Genomic DNA, 21,841 nt, shown 5'->3' with positions numbered 1-21,841 from the left:
GCAGTCTGAAAACAAATCCGTTCTTCTTCCCGGCTATAAATCCTTTGGCAAGATGGCGACTCCGAATTAATTGCTGCGCCATTCCTAAAAGCTCTTATTGCTTCTCGGTCTCCATAAAGCATACTTTTGGTTAAAGTTTATCTCCACACAGACCTTAATCATCCTGCTTGGGTCAGTTCAACCGACGGTTCTAATGAGGAGGGGTTCTTGTAAATCACATAGAAGGAAAGTAAAAAAGGTCCGTCCCCCCATTCAGCCCTGTTGTCAACATACCCCGCTTTTGGTGTATTTTCATCATAAAATATTCCTGTTTCTCCAGCCCGTCATCTTCTTTCGCAGAGGTCACTTAAATTAGCAGACTTCACTCCCCTTCTTCACTTGAAATATGTGCATTTGCTTCTTTTGTAATTAATTATTCCAAATTGCTGCAACTAGTGCGCGATCAGAGACAGCGTCCAGGAGAGCCGATGTCCACACGGGGGCATTCTGCCTAGGGCCCTCACCCCCTTCTTTTGAATTAGGGGGTGATTTATGGGCACAGCAGGCAAGGGCAGTGTTCCCCATTTCCTTGAGGCAACAAGGGAGGCTGCCTACTCCCATAACAGCCTCTTAATTACCCCGTGTGGGTCGGAGAGGTGGTATTGTCGGCCATCTTCCAATGCGCCCCCTAGTGGCCCCCGGAAGATTGCCTGCTCTTGGGGGGGTTACACTCCCTCTTAAGGAGCAAGTACTTCTGGATCCACGACTTGAGACCCAGGTGGCCTCAGTTGCTTGAAGGCCAGGTAGCCTTGGTGGTGCAGAGTGCCTTCTGTCAGCTTTGGCTGGTGGCCCAGCTGCACCACTTTCTAGACAAGGATAGCCTAACCTCTGTGGCCTACACTCTGGTAACCGCTAGGTTGGATTACTGCAATGCGTTATACATGGGGCTGCTTCTGAAGACAGTCTGGAAACTTCAGCTGGTGCAAAATGCAATTGCCACATTGTACAATGCCCTGGGATCTTTTGATAAAGGGTGGTAAATAAATTGAAATAATAAAAGAATATGCCGAAGAATTGATGCTTTGAATTATGGTGCTGGAGGAGACTCTTGAGAGTCCCATAGACTGCAAGAAGATCAAACCTCTCCATTCTGAAGGAAATCAGCCCTGAGTGCTCACTGGAAGGACAGATCCTGAAGCTGAGGCTCCAATACTTTGGCCACCTTGTGAGAAGAGAAGACTCCCTGGAAAAGACCCTGATGTTGGGAAAGATGGAGGGCACAAGGAGAAGGGGACGACAGAGGATGAGATGGTTGGATAGTGTTTTCGAGGTTACTAGCATGAGTCTGACCAAACTGCGGGAGGCAGTGGAGGACAGAAGTGCCTGGCGTTCTCTGGTCCATGGTGTCACAAAGAGTCGGACACGACTAAACGACTAAACAACAACAACAACACAATGCCCTGGGATCTTTCGATAAAGGGTGGTAAATAAATTGAAATAATAAAATAATACAGTGGTACCTCGAGTTACAAACGCCTCAGGTTACAAACGCTTCAGGTTACAAACTCCGCTAACCTGGAAGAGTTACCTTGAGTTGAGAACTTTGCCCCAGAATGTGAACGGAAATCGTGTGCCAGTGGTGCAGCAGCAGCAAGAGGCCCCATTAGCAAAAGCACACCTCTTGTTAAGAAGAGCTTAAGGTTTAAAACAGACCTCCAGAATGAATTAAGTTTGTAACTAGAGGTACCACTGTACTAATAACAATTAAATAATTATAATTCAGACTAACGATACTTTCCTCAGATACTTCATTAAAAAAGCTGACATTTTATTTTTCAAAATGTAAACATTTCAGGGACATATTTCTATGGAAGTTCCCCACATACCTGGTTTGCCTTGGTAACAAAATATGAAAATCCCACAATGTGCTGTTTTGAGGCCTTCCCCGCTTCTTTTGTGGCTTGTGCTATGCATGCAGAATTTCAGATGTTACTGGTCTGCCATATATATGGATTTGTGTGTGTGTGTTGGTGGAGATTGTGTATACCACCAGCCACCCAACAAACCTCATGTGCACATGTCCACAGTATTCATTCAGCTTTACCAGCTGTAACATATAAGCTTTCCTTAATACCTAAAGCTTATCGGCAACATTACTTTATCAGGCACCAAGGCTACATATTTCATCATGAATTATAACATTTAATACAACTCTGAAACACTAGATGGCACTGAGTTCACTGTGGGAAACAAACAAGAGATCTCAATAGCAACCGCGCCCCCCCCCCCAAGACCCAAAACCAGTGGATGTAATCAGAGTAGAAGAATTCCAGCAATTCCTCTATTACCTGGGAACAGGTCTGTGCATCTCATAAAAATCTCCCAGTAGATTAGGCCTAGTGCATACATATCTACTTGTTTTAGAGCGGATTCACAATCCCTCAAGTTCACAGCTCCTTCCAGCACTTCAGGGGCCATGTAGCGGATTGTACCAACCTGCAGAAACATGTTGTGACATTCTTAACATTAGCTCAGTATTTACAAAATCCCGTCTATTGCCCTTATCTTTAAAAGGAATTAAGTAGAACTACCCCTCCCCGTTTATGTTCACTTCCATTCTCAGGTTGGAATCTCTTGAACAGAAAGCCTTTTCAAGCCATACTGCCTTGTTCTAGTCTTATTAACCACATTTATAATAACAACTATGCCCATTTTGTTGTGTCCTCATTCCCAATAAAAGTCTTTTGTGGCATGATCTAATAGTTTTGAGAAGTAGCCATAAGTGGAACAGGAGCAAAGTAATGTTTAGCTAAAAAGTTCAGTATTTCCTTGACCTCAAAATTAATAATAAAGGTTCTCTTATTTCCAGCAGGAGCATAAAGAGCGACAGCTGCATGTAGGGCAGATAGTCTCAGAGATTTATTTATTCATTCACACTGAGCAGGTGACAGGATCAGACCATTTCTCCACCTCCATTTGGCAAAAGGAAACATGAGGAGCTGTTGTTGTTTTTTTTTAAAAAAAACCTTTTTGTGAAATAACGACCTTTTATAGCATTTTATACCATCCCTCCTTTCACTGTAAAAAGTGAAATAGTAAATCTGGGAACAGCTGCCCTTTAGATTGTTATACAGATACAAAATTCACATTGTACCTTTAAAAAGAAATAAAAACCTTGCATGATATACCGAGGCACTCAGGATTTTTATGTATCTTGAACTAAAAAGCAGAGATTAATTCTCTTTCGATTTCCCCTTTTCAGATTCAGTTCTAAATTTTAGTTACTGAACTACCTGTAGAGGGGATTTCAATCTCAGGTTAAACACACAGCCGTTACTGGAGGTGTTGGAAAGGTCTGTTGACATGTGCAAACAAATAATGGACACAACAGGCTGAATGGTAATGTTTGTAACAAATTTCTTTACTGGTTACTTCCTAACATGCGAATCAAGTCTGGGATGTACACCATATACAATCCTTAAGCCAGGTATATAACCTATTTAATTAAATCCAATGCAGATATATTTCTTCCTTTCTTAATACATTCTCATTTGAGTTCATATATTACACAGTCCTCAAATGTGGTTAAGGAAAGGTATGTTAGGAAGTAACCAGAAAGGAGAGGCAGACAAACCCGCAGAGCTCTGCCACAAACCAATCAAGATTATACACATGCATTGTACCAGGGATGAAGATCCTGGCTTCTCTACTCCAAAATATAAGCAAGCAGCAACCAGGAAAGATTTGGGGCCCTTTCTGTGAACATTTTGATTAAAGATCTGGGTTTGAAACAAATTGTCCCTTAAAAAAACAGCCAGCGTCTTCTGCTTCATGATAGTCACATCAAGGTAGAGTAGAGAACTCTCATTGGCTCAGGTTCTAACAGGAGTCAAGGAAGCTCATGAAAGAAAAAAAATCCCATCAGCCTCTCTGCTTTGCAATTGCCTGTGACCTCTGGAAAGCCTCTGGAAGTTTGGGGGACCAGCTGAACAATATGGGCTGAGATGTGATCATTGTGTGTGTGTGTGTGTGTGTGTGTGAGAGAGAGAGAGAGAGAGAGAGAGAGAGAGAGAGAGAGAGAGAGAAACAAACAAACAATCCTTCTATGAACATCCTTGTAAACTTATTTTTGGATCCAAGTCTCATATTCAGTTAAGAAGAAGAGGAGGAGTTTGGACTTGATATCCTGCCTCTCACTCCCTTAAGGCAGGAATGTCCAAAGTCTGTTTTGGGGGTCTAATCCAGCCCACTGGTCAGTTTAATCTGGACCCCTGTGACTTCAATACTAAAAAAAGGTCAACAACTTTGGTTGGCCCCCACGGCCCTTCATCAAATATGGCCCTCTTTGAAAAAAGTTTGGACACCACTGCTTTAAGGAGTTTTAAAGTGGCTAACAAGCTCCTTTCCCTTCCTCCCCCCCAACAAACACTCTGTGAGGTGAGCGAGGCTGAGAGACTTCAGAGAAGTGTGACTAGCCCAAGGTCACCCAGCAGCTGCATGTGGAGGAGCGGGGAAGCGAACCCGGTTCACCAGATTACGAGTCCACCGCTCTTAACCACTACACCACGCTGGCTCTCTGTTACTGTTCCTTGCCCTGCATTCCCTCCTCATGTCCTGTTCCACACTGTCTCAGAAGCCCACTCCCAACGGCTGGAGATGCTTTGTTGGGATGGAGGGGAAGGAGAATCAGGTTGCTGCAGGGGAGAGTTGATGGGAAACTTTCCTTCCATGAAGTTCCTTAAGATCTTAGAAGAGGTTTCTGGAGGGAATCCTTCTGTGGTGCATAATTTAACCGTGTCCAACCATTGTATTCCCTTTCCATACTTACCTCACTGATTGCAGCATTGTCCTCCTCCCCTGGGCGCACTAGTCTATTTCCTGTTAGCTTCATGGAGAGTCCAAAATCACTAATAACACATGTTCCATCATTCTTCACCAATACATTACGGCTGTTCAAATCCCGGTGGGAGATGGCAGGTTTGTAGTGATCTGTTTGGACATTTGAAAACTCTGCTTTAGGATTTCTAATTGTTTCTGTCCATACACTATGAAACGATTGCTATGCTATACTATTCTGAATCTAAGAATCTGTTCTATAATCATGGATATTTTTAAAAAGCAACAAACTGTGCAAACTTCAGAGTATCTATGCCAGTACTAAAATAATATATTATCATACTTTTTTGTTTTACAGAACAAGTATGTCTCTGTCAGTGGAAGAAAAGAGAGGTAATTTCCAAATATTCTTCCCCCCCAGCAGCCCATGGGTACCCCTAAATTTGCTAAAAATGGTTTAGGGACCCTTGAGAAGAAATTTAGAGGGGCATGGAGGGGCTACAGAGGGGAAAGAGGAATCACCAATAACTGCCTCCCTCAGCATTCTGCTGATAGACTGGCAGTGCTCCAAAGAACGTGTGGCGGAGGCAGGGAACCAGGAGGCCAGTGATTTATGGGGATTGATGCTGGTTCTCAGGCAGGAGCCAGGCCAGGTGGAGGAGGAAGAATCAAGGCAGGGAGGTGTGCAGGTTGTGGTGGAGGAAGAAGGGATAGCTCAGGCGAGGGACAGGTCAGTGGATTCCCAACATTCCCCTGCCCCACTGTCTCCTAGAACCAGGTGGGGCCTGAAAAGGGAAGAGCAGCGATGATGTCCATGCAGGAGATGTTTCAGGTTGTGGCCATGCAACCCGTCAGAGGAGGGTTTGTGGCTAATTTAGGAGCATGAAACTCCGGAGATGTTAAGCTTTTAACCATATCATTGATATATAGGTTAAATAAAGCTGGGGCTAGAATGCAGCCTTGCTTAACCCCCTTGGCGGCTGGTACAGGGCCTATGAGTTGGCCATTTGTGGAAGATCTTACATACAGCACGGTATCTTTATATAGGCCACTAATCAAAAATAATAATCTTTTATCTATACTGGATGTATTCAATTTGGCCCAGAGTCTTACTCGTGAAATGGAATCAAAGGCAGCCTTCAAATCAATGAAGGCTGCATATAAGACCCCACAGGTTTTCTTGGCGTATTTATCAATAAGATGCGCTAAGACAAAACAGTAATCTATGGTAGATCTGCCTTGCCTAAATCCAGCTTTCAGAGGAGGGTATATAAGCTGGAGGAGGGGAAGGGACCTACTGCTCTATAGGACCCAGACCTGTGGACAGCTGCCTAGAGGCTAGACATTGTAGTAAGTATTTCTCTTGCAGACAAAGTACAAACTATCAGATATGTGCTTCTTTACCTGGGGCAGGCCATGACAACAGATTATTTTGATCAGCAGATGTATACTGTTAGATACAACCAAATAGCATAGAAAAATACAGCAAAAATTGTGTCTCTTCTTTTTTGGGGGGAAATAAAGGGAAAAAAAATATTCCCCCCCCCAGGCGCGGGGCTGGGGCGGGGGAGGCCCAAGCTTCCCCCGACTCCAGTCCCCAAACAGGCAGCTCTCTGCAAGCCGTGGGAGCCCAGGGCTGGCTCCTGCTGCTTGCGGAGAGGTCCGCGAAGCCTGGACGCGCTGATCTCAGCGGGTGCAGGCTTTGGCATGCAGGCAACTCTCCGCAAGCAGCGGGAGCGCTCCTGCCGCTTGCGGAGAGGTCCGCGAAGCCTGGACGCGCTGAGCTTAGCGCGCGCAGGCTTCGGCATGCAGGCACCTCTCCGCAAGCAGCGGGAGCGCTCCGCTGCTTGCGGAGAGGTCCGCGAAGCCTGGAGAGCGAGAGGGGTCTGTGCGCACCGACCCCTCTCGCTCTCCAGGCTTCAGCGAAAGCCTGCATTCACCCCATAGGACGCACACACATTTCCCCTTCATTTTTTGAGGGGAAAAAGTGCGTCCTATAGGGTGAAAAATACGGTATTTCTGTTCAATTTTTTTTTGCTAAAAGCAGCCTTCAAAGTTACTGTGGGGTAACAAATGACTTTAAAAATCTTATTTCCATATATTTTTATTTGCGATCAACTTCTCAGGCCATTTTTCTCATTTTCCTACTTTTTCAATCATACATTGCTCAGCATGCATTGAGAGTATACTGTTACCGGAGCCATTTTTCAGCTGAAGAGAAGGGTAAAAAAATTTTGAGTGTGTAAGCAAATAAAGCATAATGTATTTTAAATCAAGTGCCAAAATTAAGACACCTCAACATAGTTACTCATTATTTAAGAAGGCTCCAAATGAACTTACATAAAGCACAATGGGTGCAAAAAAAGTGTATAGAAGAGTTGCTTATTTCTAATGGCAGAAATATTTGAATCACCATAAAATAAAAATCTCTAAAAATCCTTTGATTCTGTTATCAAACGGAAAATCCTAAATTATCTTTATCGAAAGCTGCATACCCCTGGCCTTACCTCCTCGAGGCAACTCTGTGTGGAGATATGCCAGACCTCTAGTTATAGTGTGTGCCAAACGACATGAGTTCACCCAGTCACTAGTATGAAGACTCAAATACCTGCACAAAGAGCCCTGGAAAGGGAATAAATAGTGCATGTTATTAGGGTCATAGGTCCCTTGTAGAGACTTTTAATCAACACTTATTTCCAATACAGTGGTACATCAGGTTAAGTACTTAATTTGTTCCGTTCTTAACCTGAAACTGTTCTTAACCTGAAGCACCACTTTAGCTAATGGGGCCTCCTGCTGCTGCCGTGCCGCTGAAGTACGATTTCTGTTCTCATCCTGAAGCAAAGTTCTTAACCTGAAGCACTATTTCTGGGTTAGCGGAGTCTGTAACCTGAAGCGTATGTAACCTGAGGTACCACTGTACTCCATTTCAAAATTTGTGGACCTAGGTTATTGCTTTTATTAACAGGAAGAGAGGTGCTAGTTTGTTTGTGGTTACTGTTGGCTTTATCTAAAAATTACTCTCATGTCCACCAGATGTGCTTCATGATGGCAAAAGAAATAGTATTTTCTGAGGCTGCTTTAATCAAACGACTTAACCACATTTCACAATTGTTCACTTATAGGAGAAAAGGAACGAGACATCTGGGACATCCCAGGCTCAGTGACACAACCATTCATGGTTAAACATGATCCTATTTGTAAAGCCCTATATTAGGTTCTGGGACGCAGGTGGCACTGTGGGTTAAACCACAGAGCCTAGGGCTTGCCGATCAGAAGGTCAGCGGCTCAAATCCCCGTGACGGGGTGAGCTCCCGTTGCTCGGTCCCTGCTCCTGCCAACCTAGCAGTTCGAAAGGACATCAAAGTGCAAGTAGATAAATAGGTACCACTCCGGCGGGAAGGTAAACGGCATTTCCGTGCGTTGCTCTGGTTCGCCAGAAGCGGCTTAGTCATGCTGGCCACATGACCTGGAAGCTGTACACCTGCTTCCTCGGCCAATAAAGCAAGATGAGCACTGCAACCCCAGAGTTGGCCACGACTGGACCTAATGGTCAGGGGTCCCTTTACCTTACATACACCTATTTGCATTTGGACTAATGTCTTCTTGCATAGTTAGTTCAGGGCTTGTGTGAAAAGCTGGCAGAGGGCATACCTACTGGTCAGGGGTCCCTTTACCTTTACCTTTATATTAAGTTCAAATTCTTGTTCTAGATTCAGAATGTGATGCCAGAATGTGACAGAACCTTTCATGTGTATATAAAGCAGCTCCTGGCATTTTCTTCTTTAATATCATGGGAAGAGTATTTCCACCCTTTGACTGTGGAAGCCTTATAAGAAGCTGTTGCAGCAGAGCGACTGTGAGCAACATCATGGGAGGGGTGTTTCTAGGACTAAGGTGAAATTATGAAGCTCCCTTCTTATTTTTGCTGTTCGATTCTGCATGTTCTTTAAATAGTCTTGTTAGATTTGTAGTACTGGAATGTGGGGGGTTTTTTTGGTATATCATTATCTTTGCTATTGTTTTGCTATGTTATTATGAAATTGCTGCCAGGTTATTGTTTTGCTATGTTATTGTGAAAATGTTTTTGTAGCATTTGTTTGAAATGCATCTCTTTCCTTGTTGTAAGCTGCTTTAAGCCTGATTTTGTGTGTGGAAAAACATCATACAAGTAAAACGAATGAATGAACCTGACCTGTTGTTACTAAAAATACAATAATGTAAAATCCCCACAGAATATTTTTACATTAATTGCAACTTAAATCAATTTTCTATCTTCCCAAAGGTGTATAAAGTAACTCTCTTTAGATTATTACTTACATTGGGATAATATTCCATCACTAATAAGTATTCCATCCGTCCATCTGCAGTGAATCTCTCATCTCCCACAATGAATCGGGCAATATTGTCGTGTTCCATAAGTGGGATTCTGTATATATTCCTCTCATTGATAAAGTTTTGACGATTAGTGAAAGAAAATACTTTTACAGCCACTGGACGCTCATCTAAGGAACCTTTGTAAACTGCTCCATATCGCCCTCGACCAATAAGCTGTGAAATTTTAAAAAGTAACCGTTTGATTAACTTCACATTAACACAATATACATTCTGGCCACAGTCCAGTGCACAGTTCACTTAAATTTGTTGATTTCAGTGAGCATCAGCACTGAGTTTTGTCCATGGATTTGGGCCTTTCAACTGCAGTGATACGTTTCGCTCAGACATGGTAGAGCATTTAGTTCATGTTAGTATCTAAAGAAACATATATACAAGTGGAAATTGTTGTTACTTAAAAAAGAAGAAGAGGAAGAACCCAATAACAGGATTCAAAGACATGACTCATGTTAAGCTTGGCTTTATGAGGCATGGCTTTGTTAAATTAAAATAGAAAAGGGGCTTCATGCATGCAGATCATCACAAACTTGTGAATATAGTAACCACAAAAATATTAATTTTGTCTTTCTAAACACCAGCTGAGAATACAAGCAGTTTTATTTATGAAGAAATACTCGAGTGATAATGTTATAGGACAATGAGATCTTAAGATGAAGGTCAGTATATTGAATGAATGAATGAATGAATAGCCCCTTTATCATGACCTAGTTGTCAGGTACAAAAAAGTAGCATCTAGCTAAATGATTATCAGTGTGGTTGCAAAAATCCTTAAATACTAACTTGTATGTATGTAAAGTAAGCATTAACATCTTGTACTAAATTGATCAGGTGATTCATAATTCATGCGAAGAGCAAAGACCTAGAAACTCCAGATGGCATAGTTACCTCCAGTAGCTTCAGATTATCAAGATCTAACGAGGGTTCAGATGATGCTGCTTCCATCATGTCTATACTGTGCATACCTTGTTTATGATCTCCTGATGAAAGAAGAGCCATGAAAAAAAGTTTGTGTTACACATCAAAATGTCTGAGGTCTTGACAACGTATTGGCAACGGACAAACCTATCCAGGAGACACCTTGCAAACAACTTAAAGAGTTAGACACAGTGGCAGTTTTAGAAGAACCAATATTAGTATGGCCAGTGGATGCCAGTTATGGAGTTTTGCACATTACTTTCCCTATGCCAAGGTTAATCGGGACAGCTAACATGCTGTGTTCCTCAAGATCTTATCTGCAAAATCCCACCGCATGTACTGTGTTAAAGGAAAATATAATGAAAATGATGTACAGATGGTATTTGACTCCTGTAAAATTAGCAAAGATATAACTGTGACAATCTATGTTGGAAATGTAAAGAAAAGGAAGGAACCTTTTATCATATGTGGTGGACCTGTCCCAAGGTGAAAGACTTCTGGAAAAAGATTCATAATGAATTGGAAAAAATGTTGAAATATACATTTATAAAGAAACCAGAGGCCTTTCTTCCTGGAATAACAGGTTTGGAATTGCCCAAGCAAGATGTTAAATTATTTTTGTATGCCACAACTGCTGCTCATATTTTGTTAGCTAAAAAGTGGAAAACCCAAGAATTACCAACGATAGAAGAATGGCAGATGAGGGCTTTTTCGGAGCTAGCCGACCTAACCGGAAGAGTCTGCGACCAGAAGGAGGAGGCGTACCAGGAAGAATGGATTAAATTTAATGATTACTTAGTTAAATATGTCAAGTTAAATTAACTGAAAACAGCTTGCAGATACTTAAGTGGCTTAGGATTTTATTTATGTTAAGTGATGAATTAATATGTTTAATTTCATAATGTGAAGATCTAAGGATGTTAATGTTTAAGTTAAATTTTATAAGAACTGTGATTTGAAAAGGATATGCAATGGAATTCAACCAAGGGGAAGCGAGGAAGTCACTTAACAATGTTAATAAGTGTAATTTTCAATAAGGCTATGATTTATGTTTGTTTGTCTTATGTGTTTGTTTGTTTATAATGTTGTGAAAACCAATAACATTTTTTTTGGGGGGGGGAGATATTATCTGCAAAATCTAAAACACCTTGTCACATGCATCCCCTTTATTATGGTTTTCTTGTTACCATCAACTGCCACCAAAAAGCTCCAATAGTTGTGTAGCACCTCTCTGAAAAATAGAGAAGGTGCATGTGACAGGCCCTCTAGACATTAAAGTTTAGATATTTGCTTTGGGAACATGGCCCTCACAGGGAAAAGGGAATGGACTGAATGTTACTGAAGCTGGCAGCAAATTGCTGCCTGCATTCTGATCTCTGGGTAGGCTATGGGGACGTTTTGTTTTAATGTGTTTTATATTTAAAAAACTGGATTGCCAAACAAAAGAGTAAGCAACTCGGGAATGATCATGATAAGAAAAACGAAAGATGAAAATTAACAACACACTCATCAAAGCTTACCTCCAAATATTCTGTATCCAAAGAAAAAGGCAACCACCAGAACAGCCAACACAGATACTGATGCCAGAGCAATGACAATTGTCTCATCTCGGCGAAGTGAATATGATGAATCTGAAAGAAAGAAAACTATGTATTATGGCTTCTTCATACAAGGCAAGTTTCTCAGAAAGAATTAGGATACCAAGTACAGTGGTGCCTCGCAAGACGAAATTAATTCGTTCCGCAAGTTTTTTCGTCTTGCGAGTTTTTCGTCTTGCGAAGCACGGTTTCCCATAGGAATGCATTGAAAATCAATCAATGCGTTCCTATGGAAACCGCCTTCAGACCAGGTCCGGGGACAGTCTGTCCCCCGACCTCTTCTGAAGGCTGGGGGGGGGGACAAGGGCTTTTCTTCCCACCCCCAGCATTTTAAAAAACCCCGGGACAGCAGAGGACTTCTCCGCTGTCCCGGGTTTTTTTAAAATGCTGGCGGGCGGCAGCGCTACCGCCTGCCAGCATTTTAAGATCGCCCCGGACAGCGGAGAAGTCCTCCGCTGTCCCGGGGTTTTTTAAAATGCTGGCGGGCGACAGCGAAGGTTTCGCTGCCACCCGCCAGCATTTTAAGATCGCCCCGGACAGCGGACTTCTCCGCTGTCCCGGGGTGATTTTAAAGCCCCCGGGAAGGCAGGCGGGGGGGGGAGCAAAGACCTTCGCCCCCCGCCAGCCTTCAGAAGAGGTCTAGGACCTCTTCTGAAGGCCGGCGGGGGGCGAAAGTCTTTGCTCCCCCCGCCTGCCTTCAAAAGCCGTCCGCTGCGTTTCTCCGCTCTCCCGGGAAGGCAGGCAGGGGGGAGCAAAGACTTTTGCCCCCCGCCTGCCTTCAAAAGCCGTCCAGGATAGCGGGAAGCGCTTCCCTGCTATCCCGGACCGCTTTTAAAATGCTGGCGGTGGGGAGCAAAGCCTTTCGGCCCCCGCCGGCCTTCCTGGACCTCTTCTGAAGGCCGGAGGGGGGCGAAAGGCTTTGCTCCCCACCGCCAGCATTTAAAAGAGGTCCCTGGAGATTTCCCTATGGGCTTTCTTCTTGCGAAGCAAGCCCATAGGGAAATTCGTCTTGCGAAGCAACTCGCAAATGGAAAACCCTTTCGTCTTGCGGGTTTTCCGTCTTGCGAGGCATTCGTCTTGTGGGGCACCACTGTAGAAAGCAAATGAGACTGAAGTATTACTCTGGTGATTATATCACATACCCCTAATTTTTTTTTTTTAATGTTAAAATCGCTTCAATTAAAGATAAGGATCTAGCTGTTAATCATTTTATTAAGTCCAATAGCTCTTTCTGAAGATACACAAGGTAAAGAACATTGATCTTTGGAATACTATTTTTAGATGCTGTCAAAACTACGGTCTTCAGAAAAGGCAACCTGCCAACTTCTTGCAAGCCTACTGTGGGAAGGTAAAAAAAATAAGTTAAAGACTTTTGAGAAATTAAAACTGGATTTCAGTTTCTAGTTATGTATCAGCTTTCACCTCAACATCTGAAAAACGAAGATCATGGCCAATGGGCCCATCACCCCTTGGCAAATAGAAGGGGAAGAAATGGAGGCAGTGAGAGATTTTACTTTCTTGGGCTCCATGATCACTGCAGATGGTGACAGCAGTCATGAAATTAAAAGACCCCTGCTTCTTGGGAGAAAAGCAATGACAAACCTAGACAGCATCTTAAAAAGCAGAGACATCACCTTGCCAACAAAGGTCCGTATAGTTAAAGCCATGGTTTTCTCAGTAGTGATGTATGGAAGTGAGAGCTGGACCATAAAGAAGGCTGATCGCCAAAGAATTGATGTTTTTGAATTATGGTGCTGGAGAAGACTCTTGAGAGTCCCATGGACAGCAAGAAGATCAAACCTATCCATTCTGAAGGAAATTAGCCCTGAGTGCTCACTGGAAGGACAGATCCTGAAGCTGAGGCTCCAATACTTTTGCCACATCATGAGGAAAAAAGACTCCCTGGAAAAGACCCTGATGTTAGGAAAGATGGAGGGCACAAGGAGAAGGGGACAACAGAGAACGAGATGGTTGGACGGTGTTCTTGAAGCTACCAGCATGAGTTTGACCAAACTGCAGGAGGCAGTGGAAGACAGGAGTGCCTGGCGTGCTCTGGTCCAGGGGGTCATGAAGAGTCAGACACGACTAAATGACTAAACAACAACAACAACAATTAGCTTTAACTCAACAGATTTGAACAAAACAGAAAGAATTACATGCAAGGGCTTTACCAGACCTCCTTTTATCGAGATACACCATCATCTTGCGTGACTTTGATATTTACGGCTGTCTTTTGATGTGGACAGGCTTTGATCATCGTAGCTGGCAGCTATCTTATATGGTCTTTTTGTTTTGATAGTTCCAGATCAAGCCATTGGCCCATGTAGTCCAGCCCTCTATCCTCACAGATGCCCATGGGAAGCCCGGAACCATTACCCAAGTGCAACAGAAGTCTCCCTCCCCTCTTGCCATTCCCAGGAACTGACATTCAAAGGCATACTGTCTTGGGCAGTGGAGGTGAAGCCTTTCTCCATTAATTGCATGCAGAACATTACATCACCATGTTTTCTCAATGTCGTTTCTCACAAAGTCAGATGCTAATAATAATAATAATAATAATAATAATAATAATAATAATAATTTATTATTTATACCCCGCCCATCTGGCTGGGCCTCCCCAGCCACTCTGGGCGGCTTCCATAGAAACAAAAAATACAGTAAAATATCACACGTTAAAAACTTCCCTGAACAGGGCTGCCTTAAGATGTCTTCTGAATGTCAGGTAGTTGTTTATCGCTTTGACATCTGCTGGAAGGGCGTTCCATAGTGCGGGCGCCACTACCGAGAAGGCCCTCTGCCTGGTTCCCTGTAGCTTTGCTTCTCGCAATGAGGGAACCGCCAGAAGGCCCTCGTCGCTGGACCTCAGCGTCCGGGCAGAATGATGGGGGTGGAGACGCTCCTTCAGGTATACTGGACCGAGGCCGTTTAGGGCTTTAAAGGTCAGCACCAACACTTTGAATTGTGCTCGGAAACGTACTGGGAGCACAGGGTTGCCTTTTCTTTTCTTTTTAAAAATAATTTTTATTAAATATTTTCTGAGCTTACAAAAGTATGTGCCTTTTCTGTCCACAGAGCTAGCCACAGAGCTACCACCTATTCTCCCCCCCCCCCCATTCCAAATAACTATTAGCTACTTCTGTTTGCCAACTTCTTTCCATACCCAACACCTTCATGTAGACTAACTGAAATGTTCAGAGCTAATCATGATGCAGTTCTTTTTCAGTTATCTTAAATCCTAAATTGACAAGGGAGAGACTACAAAGATGACTGTTCATCTTGCTGACTTCTCCTCCTGGTCACAGGGCAGTAATTGGAAATTATTTCAGGGGTTAAACAAAGTCCACAGCCAGTCTCTAGCTGGATGACCTTCACATAAAATAACACACTGGTATAAAGCTGATCTGTAAAACAATGCTCCTAGTTGTTAACTTGGTTTGAATTATGCTTGGATTAGGCACACTGTAAGGCTATTTGTGTCTTCATATTTGTTAGAACCTCATGAAGGAAGAAAATAATAGTATATTGGGCTTTAAGAATGTTTCCTAGTAAATTCAGATTATGATTTAGAGAGAAAAATGAAGTTTAAAATCAGTTCTAATCCTGCCTTTGTCCAAGATTCTGCAGCAATAAGATGATTTTCTAGTTACAGAATAAAACTAACTGATCTTTTCATTGCAATTTTATTTCTGATTCAGAACTAATAAAGTAGTTGAGAAAATGAGCAATAGAAGCTTTGTGTTTAGTTTAATTCTAATTGTTTTTGTACTGCAGTTGCAATTCATTTGTTAGTACGTTAAGATGCTCAAGGTAGAATAATCATTTGGGCTAAAATCCCTAACGCAAAATAATTTTGTTTCCATATTAGTTTATTCTGCGATTATAATGAAGCAGGTTTATTTTTATTTACAGCATGTTCTAGAATACTGTTTACAATTATTAGTTTAGATAAACGTGTATATGAAATATTATGTTCGTTCCACTGCCTTTGTTTCCCTCTGCCACAGTCTCTTTCTCCAGGACAATAGCTCCACCCTGCCTGCCTCAATTCTCCCTCACTAGCTGGAGGAGACTCTTGAGAGTCCCATGGACTGCAAGAAGATCAAACCTCTCCATTCTTAAGGAAATCAGCCCTGAGTGCTCACTGGAAGGACAGATCGTGAAGCTGAGGCTCCAATACTTTGGCCACCTCATGAGAAGAGAAGACTACCCGGAAAAGACCCTGATGTTGGAAAAGATGGAGGGCACAAGGAGAAGGGGACGACAGAGGACGAGATGGTTGGACAGTGTTCTCAAAGCTACCAGCATGAGTTTGACCAAACTGCAGGAGGCAGTGGAAGACAGGAGTGCCTGGCGTGCTCTGGTCCATGGGGTCACGAAGAGTCAGACACGACTAAACAACAAGAAGACCACAACGTCTTCTTTATTCCTCAGGTTCTGAACCTACAGAAGGGTTGTAATACCTTACCCCCTCACCCACCCCATATCCTCTTGCACCCAAAGGACAATGATCTCTTTCCACAACCCACCCTCCCTCTCTCCCTCTCTCCCTCTCTCTCTCTCTCTCTCTCTCTGTCTCTCTCTCTCACACACACACACACAACACCCCTGCCAGAAAAGGCTTCCCTCATCGCCAGGGAGAAATGGGGGGGGGGAGAGTTCCCTGCCCCCAATCCGGCCACGGCAGTGTATATGCCTTCCAAAGTGCCCCTTTGGGATCCTGCTTCTGAGTCTTGGCTCAGTTGAGTGTACCTCTTGCACTGTCTTCTAGCAGCTGAGACTGTTGTTGTAGTGTGATCGACCAGTACAAATATTATACAGTGGTACCTCAGGTTACATACGCTTCAGGTGACAGACTCCACTAACCCAGAAATAGTGCTTCAGGTTAAGAACTTTGCTTCAGGATGAGAACAGAAATCGTGCTCTGGCGGCGCGGCAGCAGGAGGCCCCATTAGCTAAAGTGGTGCTTCAGGTTAAGAACAGTTTCAGGTTAAGTACGGACCTCCGGAACAAGTTAAGTACTTAACCCAAGGTACCACTGTACTGTATAGCGAGTCAATATTCATAAAGTGATAAGGAGTCATTTTCTCTTGTCTATGCAGAAAGTTTGCATTTCTTCACCACTGTGCCATGCCAATCCAGCAATTATTCAGCGGCTGCAATTTTACAAGTAGGGTTGCCACTCCACATAGCTGTCAATTTTTCCCTTTTCTTGCCAGGAATTCTATTCGGAATAAGGGAATTTCCCTTTAAAAAAGGGAAACGTTGACAGCTATAGCAGAACAAGAGACTGTATCAAATGTGCTGTCCTATTTGAACTATGGCAGAGGCAGATTACCCAATAGGCCTCAAATTTTAAACTCCTGTTACCTTAATTGCTGTGCTACATACTGTACTGTACATATTCTTCTCCCCTAACATCCTTGATCATGATCAATTAAGTATGCTATTAAAGAGTTCTGGAGGCCTCCTGCCCTTCCTCTTTTTAGCCACTTCCCTGCAGAAATAAAACTTCATCAGAAATGTTGAAGCCCTTCCAGCACCTAAACCCCAAATGTATTACTTCTGCAAGCATATATAGCAAAAAGAAAATAAAATAATTTCATGGATGCTCTATCCTTCTCCTCTGTTGCATTTTGGAGTATTGAGCCTAGGTCCTCCCACCCCCAGTAATATAGTTTATTGCTATCATTATCATACCTTTAAACTAAATGCAGAGTACTATGTGTCTGCTCCCTTAATATTTCAACTGTGGTTTTCCTTCAGATTTTTAAATGAGCGATTAAATAAATTACAGCCAACGTAAACTATTGATAAGTGTTTAACAAATGTCAAGGGGGGGGGGAAATCAACTAGCTGGCTTGCAAGCGCTGCATTACTTCTTCTACAATGTATTACATGCATAGTGTTCTACTACATATTGTTGGGGGGGGGCATGCAGGGCCCACACTGTGCTCACGTGTTCCAGTATAGGTAAAGGTACAGTGGTGCCCCGCAAGACGAACGCCTCGCAAGACGGAAAACCTGCTAGACGAAAGGGTTTTCCGTTTTGGAGGCACTTCGCAAAACAAATTTCCCTATGGCCTTGCTTCACAAGACGAAAATGTCTTGCGAGTTCCTGCGGGTTCCCCCCCTTTTCCTAAGCCGCTAAGCCGCTTATCAGCTGATCCGCTGATAAGCCGCTTAACAGCTGATCGCTAATAGCCGCTAAACCGCTAATAGCGCTAATCCACAAAGCTGTCAATGGGCTTGCTTCGCAAGACGAAAAAACCGCTATACGAAGAGCCTCACGGAACGGATTAATTTCGTCTTGCGAGGCACCACTGTAATTAGATCCAGTCGTGACCAACTCTGGGATTGCGGCACTCATCTCGCTTTATTGGCTGAGGGAGCCGGTGTACAGCATGTGGCCAGCATGACTAAGCCACTCCTGGCGAACCAGAGCAGCGCACAGAAACGCCGTTTACCTTCCCGCTGGAGCGGTACTTATTTATCTACTTGCACTTTGACGTGCTTTCGAACTGCTAGGTTGGCAGGAGCAGGGAACGAGCAACGGGAGCTCACCCTGTTGCGGTGATTCGAACCGCCGACCTTCTGATCAGCAAGTCCTAGGCTCTGTGGTTTAACCCACAGCGCCACCCGTTCCAGTATAAGCTTTAAGCAAATAGCTCCTCATAAATCTACAATGGATGAAAAACTGCTTGCTGTTCCTGCTTAGTTCTGTTTGCACACTTACTTAAACATACTCACCCACACTGGCGGAGGAACGCGGGGGGGGGGGGGAGAGCGCACCGCCCCAGCACCATCGGGGAGGGGGGCACCATCGCGGCTGCCCTGACACGTGCTGTGCACTCCCACCGTGCGGCACACCACGCCCCCAGGATGCACACCATGCCCCTGGGACATGAGCCACGCCCCTGGGATGCACGCCAGTCACGCCCCTGCCTGCTTTCCATCCCGGTGCCAGAGCATGCAGCTTCGCCACTGCTCACGCATCCAGGGGTGCCAGAACTGTACACATCTCCCCCTGCCAAAAAACAACAACCTCCTGCTCTGAGCAGAGAAGATGCACTCTATCTGTGAATTATTGTAGTGGTGGTTGAAGCAGGTACCTTTTCTCCTACGCAGCTGATGGGGAGAACCATCCCTCCACCATTTTGTGGTCCTGACACTTTTTCTGCTCTTTTAGATATGGCAGTCGTTTTGCGTTACGCCACACCCCCACTTCAGCCCAGCCATTTTGTCAATGGCTTCCTTGGCACTTTTTGTAAACTCCAAATGTACCCAGTGGCCCAAAAAGGTTGGCAACCCCTGTTCTGTCTATCAGTGAATCTCTGCCTTCGGTTGGACGGGATATAAATCAACATGAGTGAGTTTTTGTGCGGCCAAGAAGGAAGTCTACATTTGATACTAGTTCTACTTGTCACCCACCAGCCCAGGGGAAAAGTGATGAGATTTTTTAAAATCTCAGCTGGACAATAAAGGCATGGAGGGAGAAAGATAGCAGGATAGGTTGAAGCGATAAAATTTAAAAGGCAGGATAGGAAACAATAACCCCAAGCCCCTTGTCTGAAATGACATGTGGAATAAAACTAACCCTGCGCAATTTCGTAGAATTAAAGAATCAGAATAGGAAGTCATAAGGAGCAATTTGGGGTCATATTCATAACTACCTGGGGCATGGAATTATTTTTATTGTTATCTTAAACACATAGGTGTACATGTAAAAGCACTGAGAGTGTTTATAGCTCTACTGTGAGTGAAATAAGTATCTTGTACTGAAGAATTAATTTTGAATACAACAGAAGTACCACAGGAAAAAGGGAGTTATCTGACAGGCTGTGACTGCGAGTTCTGGAAATGGTTTTGAGATGTTACCAACAAAAGGATGTTGAAAAAAGCAAAGTGATGTTGTATATTTTGCGTCAGATGAGTGTTGCATAGCAACCTAAGTGGCTACTTCTTTGATAAATGACAATGGTTTAGACTGAGTTTCCAAGTCCTTTCGTTAGAAGCTCAGGTTGAATTTGTTCCCGGTATCCCAGGGGCAGAGCAGCCCAAAATGGTGCTAGGAAGCACTACTTTTGCTTTTGCTGCACTAGCTTCAGGATCAGGCCTCTTGGGCAAAGCTATGGCCAGATCCAAAACCATATGTTTTGTTTCTGTACTGCCTTGTTGGCTCTTCGAATGCAAGTGTGTGTACGGGAATGGCTTAATTGGCTCCTCCGCAATCTAATCATTTTGACAAAACTAGGGAGGCTATCTGGATTTGGAACATCTGAGCTTCACCCTAAGACTTCATTTGCTTCTATGTCATGTTTTATGAAACTAGATTGCAATCAAAATGAAGAGTATTCACATATGAAGAGGTACCAGTTTATCACAGTTTTAATAATGCTATGCAGTGCAACATTTAGTTTAATTAAATCCAGTTTCTCAAACCATTACCCCATACTTATGACTGAGCTTCTTCCAAAGTCAGTTTATAGTTGCATTCTGGGACACCTGGTGGCACTTCGTCTCACTATAATCCAACCTAATTGCAGCTATTTTTAATTAAGCGCAGTTTATTATTAAGCAGAACATCAAGTAAAGAGGACTATATGAAATACAATAAATTGAGATGCCGGAAAAAAACAGACTCACTAAATTATTTGAAATGCTTACACACTGTGAAGTATTTTCTCATTTCTCGCACTTTCATTTCAACGGGTTTAGCTAATACCGTATCTTTTGCTCTATAAGACTCACTTTTTCCCTCCTAAAAAGTAAGGGGAAATGTGTGTGCATCTTATGGAGCGAATGCAGGCTGCACAGCTATCCCAGAAGCCAGAACAGCAAGAGGGATTGATGCTTTCACTGCGCAGCTATCCCAGAAGCCAGAACAACATGAGGGATCGCTGCTTTCGCTGCGCAGCGATCCCTCTTGCTGTTCTGGCTTCTGAGATTCAGAATATTTTTTTTCTTGTTTTCTTTCTCCAAAAACTAGGTGCGTCTTGTGGTCTGGTGCATCTTATAGAGCGAAAAATACGGTATATCAGCTGCAACTTTGTGCGTCTTCAGGAAAGGTTACTACCATGTCTACAAAAAAGTTGTTACTCTCACACATGGAGCTACAGAAATCATACTGAAATGATTCACATGTAACGCTAAATCATGCTTTGGTGCTACAGGAGCCTTGCACGCATGCACTCACTGCTCTTCTTTCATACTCTGCTTCAACCCGTTTGCCAACACATTTGGAAGCAGCAAGCCATGGTCTGCGCTTCCCCCAGCAAACCAGAATGACAAAACGGCTTCAAACCATGGTTGGCAATTCTAGTTTGGAGAGTAAACACAAGCCACATTGGTCATGCTGGCTGGGACAGATGGGAACTGGTGTCCAGCAAGATCTGGAGGTGCGGCACCACTTTGGTTATCGTTGGGTTAGTGTCTAGAAACCTTCGATTCTGTTTGCTGTTTGGAACAAACTCCAATTTCTGTCACACTTTATTATGGGAAGCTACTGTTTTTCCAAGCAGTAAATTGACGTTCTCAGGCTTCCTCTCTTTGTGTACAAAGGAGAGAAGGGGAAGGGTTAGTAGGGAATGTGCAAGCCCAAGGCTTGTGCCAGTTCACTGTCGTAACATTAATTCTTGTTTTAGCATTATGCCTTGATCTCATGCAGTAGTCTCATATTCTTTAAGGAACTATAGATATCTAGATACCAAGACAATATGTTATACTATACCAAATTTACTGTAATCATATTGTAAAGTGTTTTGTGGCACTGCTTGATTTAACACTGAACTTTATTTGCATTATTTTGAACTAATAGTTATATCATGTGGCTGAAAATATGGTCAGCAAAATTAAGTTTACCCTAATATATTAAGAAGGGTGTTGCTTCAAGCACAAATGACCTATTCCAGAACAACTTTTCTCACTGCAAAATAATCACGATCAAAATGTAACATCTAAGAAGATTTTTCCAAGCAAGGTGTTAAGATTCCTGCTCATAGGTGTTTCCTGTACAATTTGTGTAGATTTTGCCTTATTCTACAGAGGGGGAAATGCTCATTTGAAATTGACCCAATATTTTTTTAATTCAAAATGCTGTAACTTCTTTTTAAAATTGTGGC

At 43.2% G+C, this 21,841-nt stretch overlaps 1 protein-coding gene and 1 long non-coding RNA gene across 8 annotated transcripts in view; one reads left to right on the top strand and one right to left on the bottom strand.

Annotated features, from left to right (window-relative positions):
• Window positions 1–16,949, top strand: part of LOC309335744 — a 56,676-nt gene extending 39,727 nt beyond the window's left edge. Inside the window, exons 2-5 of one of the 4 annotated variants that reach the window (XR_014153700.1) lie at window positions 5,174–5,208; window positions 8,583–8,712; window positions 9,789–9,866; window positions 10,778–11,239. This is a non-coding gene — a long non-coding RNA (uncharacterized lncRNA). Of the gene's footprint in view, window positions 1–5,173; window positions 5,209–8,506; window positions 8,713–9,788; window positions 9,867–10,777; window positions 11,240–15,727 lie in introns of those variants that run through there. The other 3 variants (XR_014153699.1, XR_014153701.1, XR_014153698.1) reach the window with 3 other exon arrangements.
• Window positions 1–21,841, bottom strand: part of BMPR2 (bone morphogenetic protein receptor type 2) — a 91,951-nt gene that overhangs the window by 16,064 nt on the left and 54,046 nt on the right. For all 4 annotated transcript variants that reach the window (XM_081865196.1, XM_081865194.1, XM_081865197.1 and 1 more), the window contains exons 5-10: window positions 11,646–11,756; window positions 10,096–10,187; window positions 9,136–9,366; window positions 7,323–7,437; window positions 4,808–4,968; window positions 2,328–2,475 (exon numbers count right to left, since the gene is read on the bottom strand). In XM_081865196.1, the coding sequence (XP_081721322.1) occupies window positions 2,328–2,475; window positions 4,808–4,968; window positions 7,323–7,437; window positions 9,136–9,366; window positions 10,096–10,187; window positions 11,646–11,756 (858 nt within the window). The remainder of the gene's footprint in view (window positions 1–2,327; window positions 2,476–4,807; window positions 4,969–7,322; window positions 7,438–9,135; window positions 9,367–10,095; window positions 10,188–11,645; window positions 11,757–21,841) is intronic.

The sequence above is a fragment of the Podarcis erhardii genome (assembly GCF_964252035.2).
Source record: "Podarcis erhardii genome assembly, chromosome: 1".
Taxonomy (NCBI): domain Eukaryota; kingdom Metazoa; phylum Chordata; class Lepidosauria; order Squamata; family Lacertidae; genus Podarcis; species Podarcis erhardii.
The sequence above is the reverse complement of the archived record's forward strand: the minus strand, read 5'-3'. Positions and strand labels throughout refer to the sequence as shown.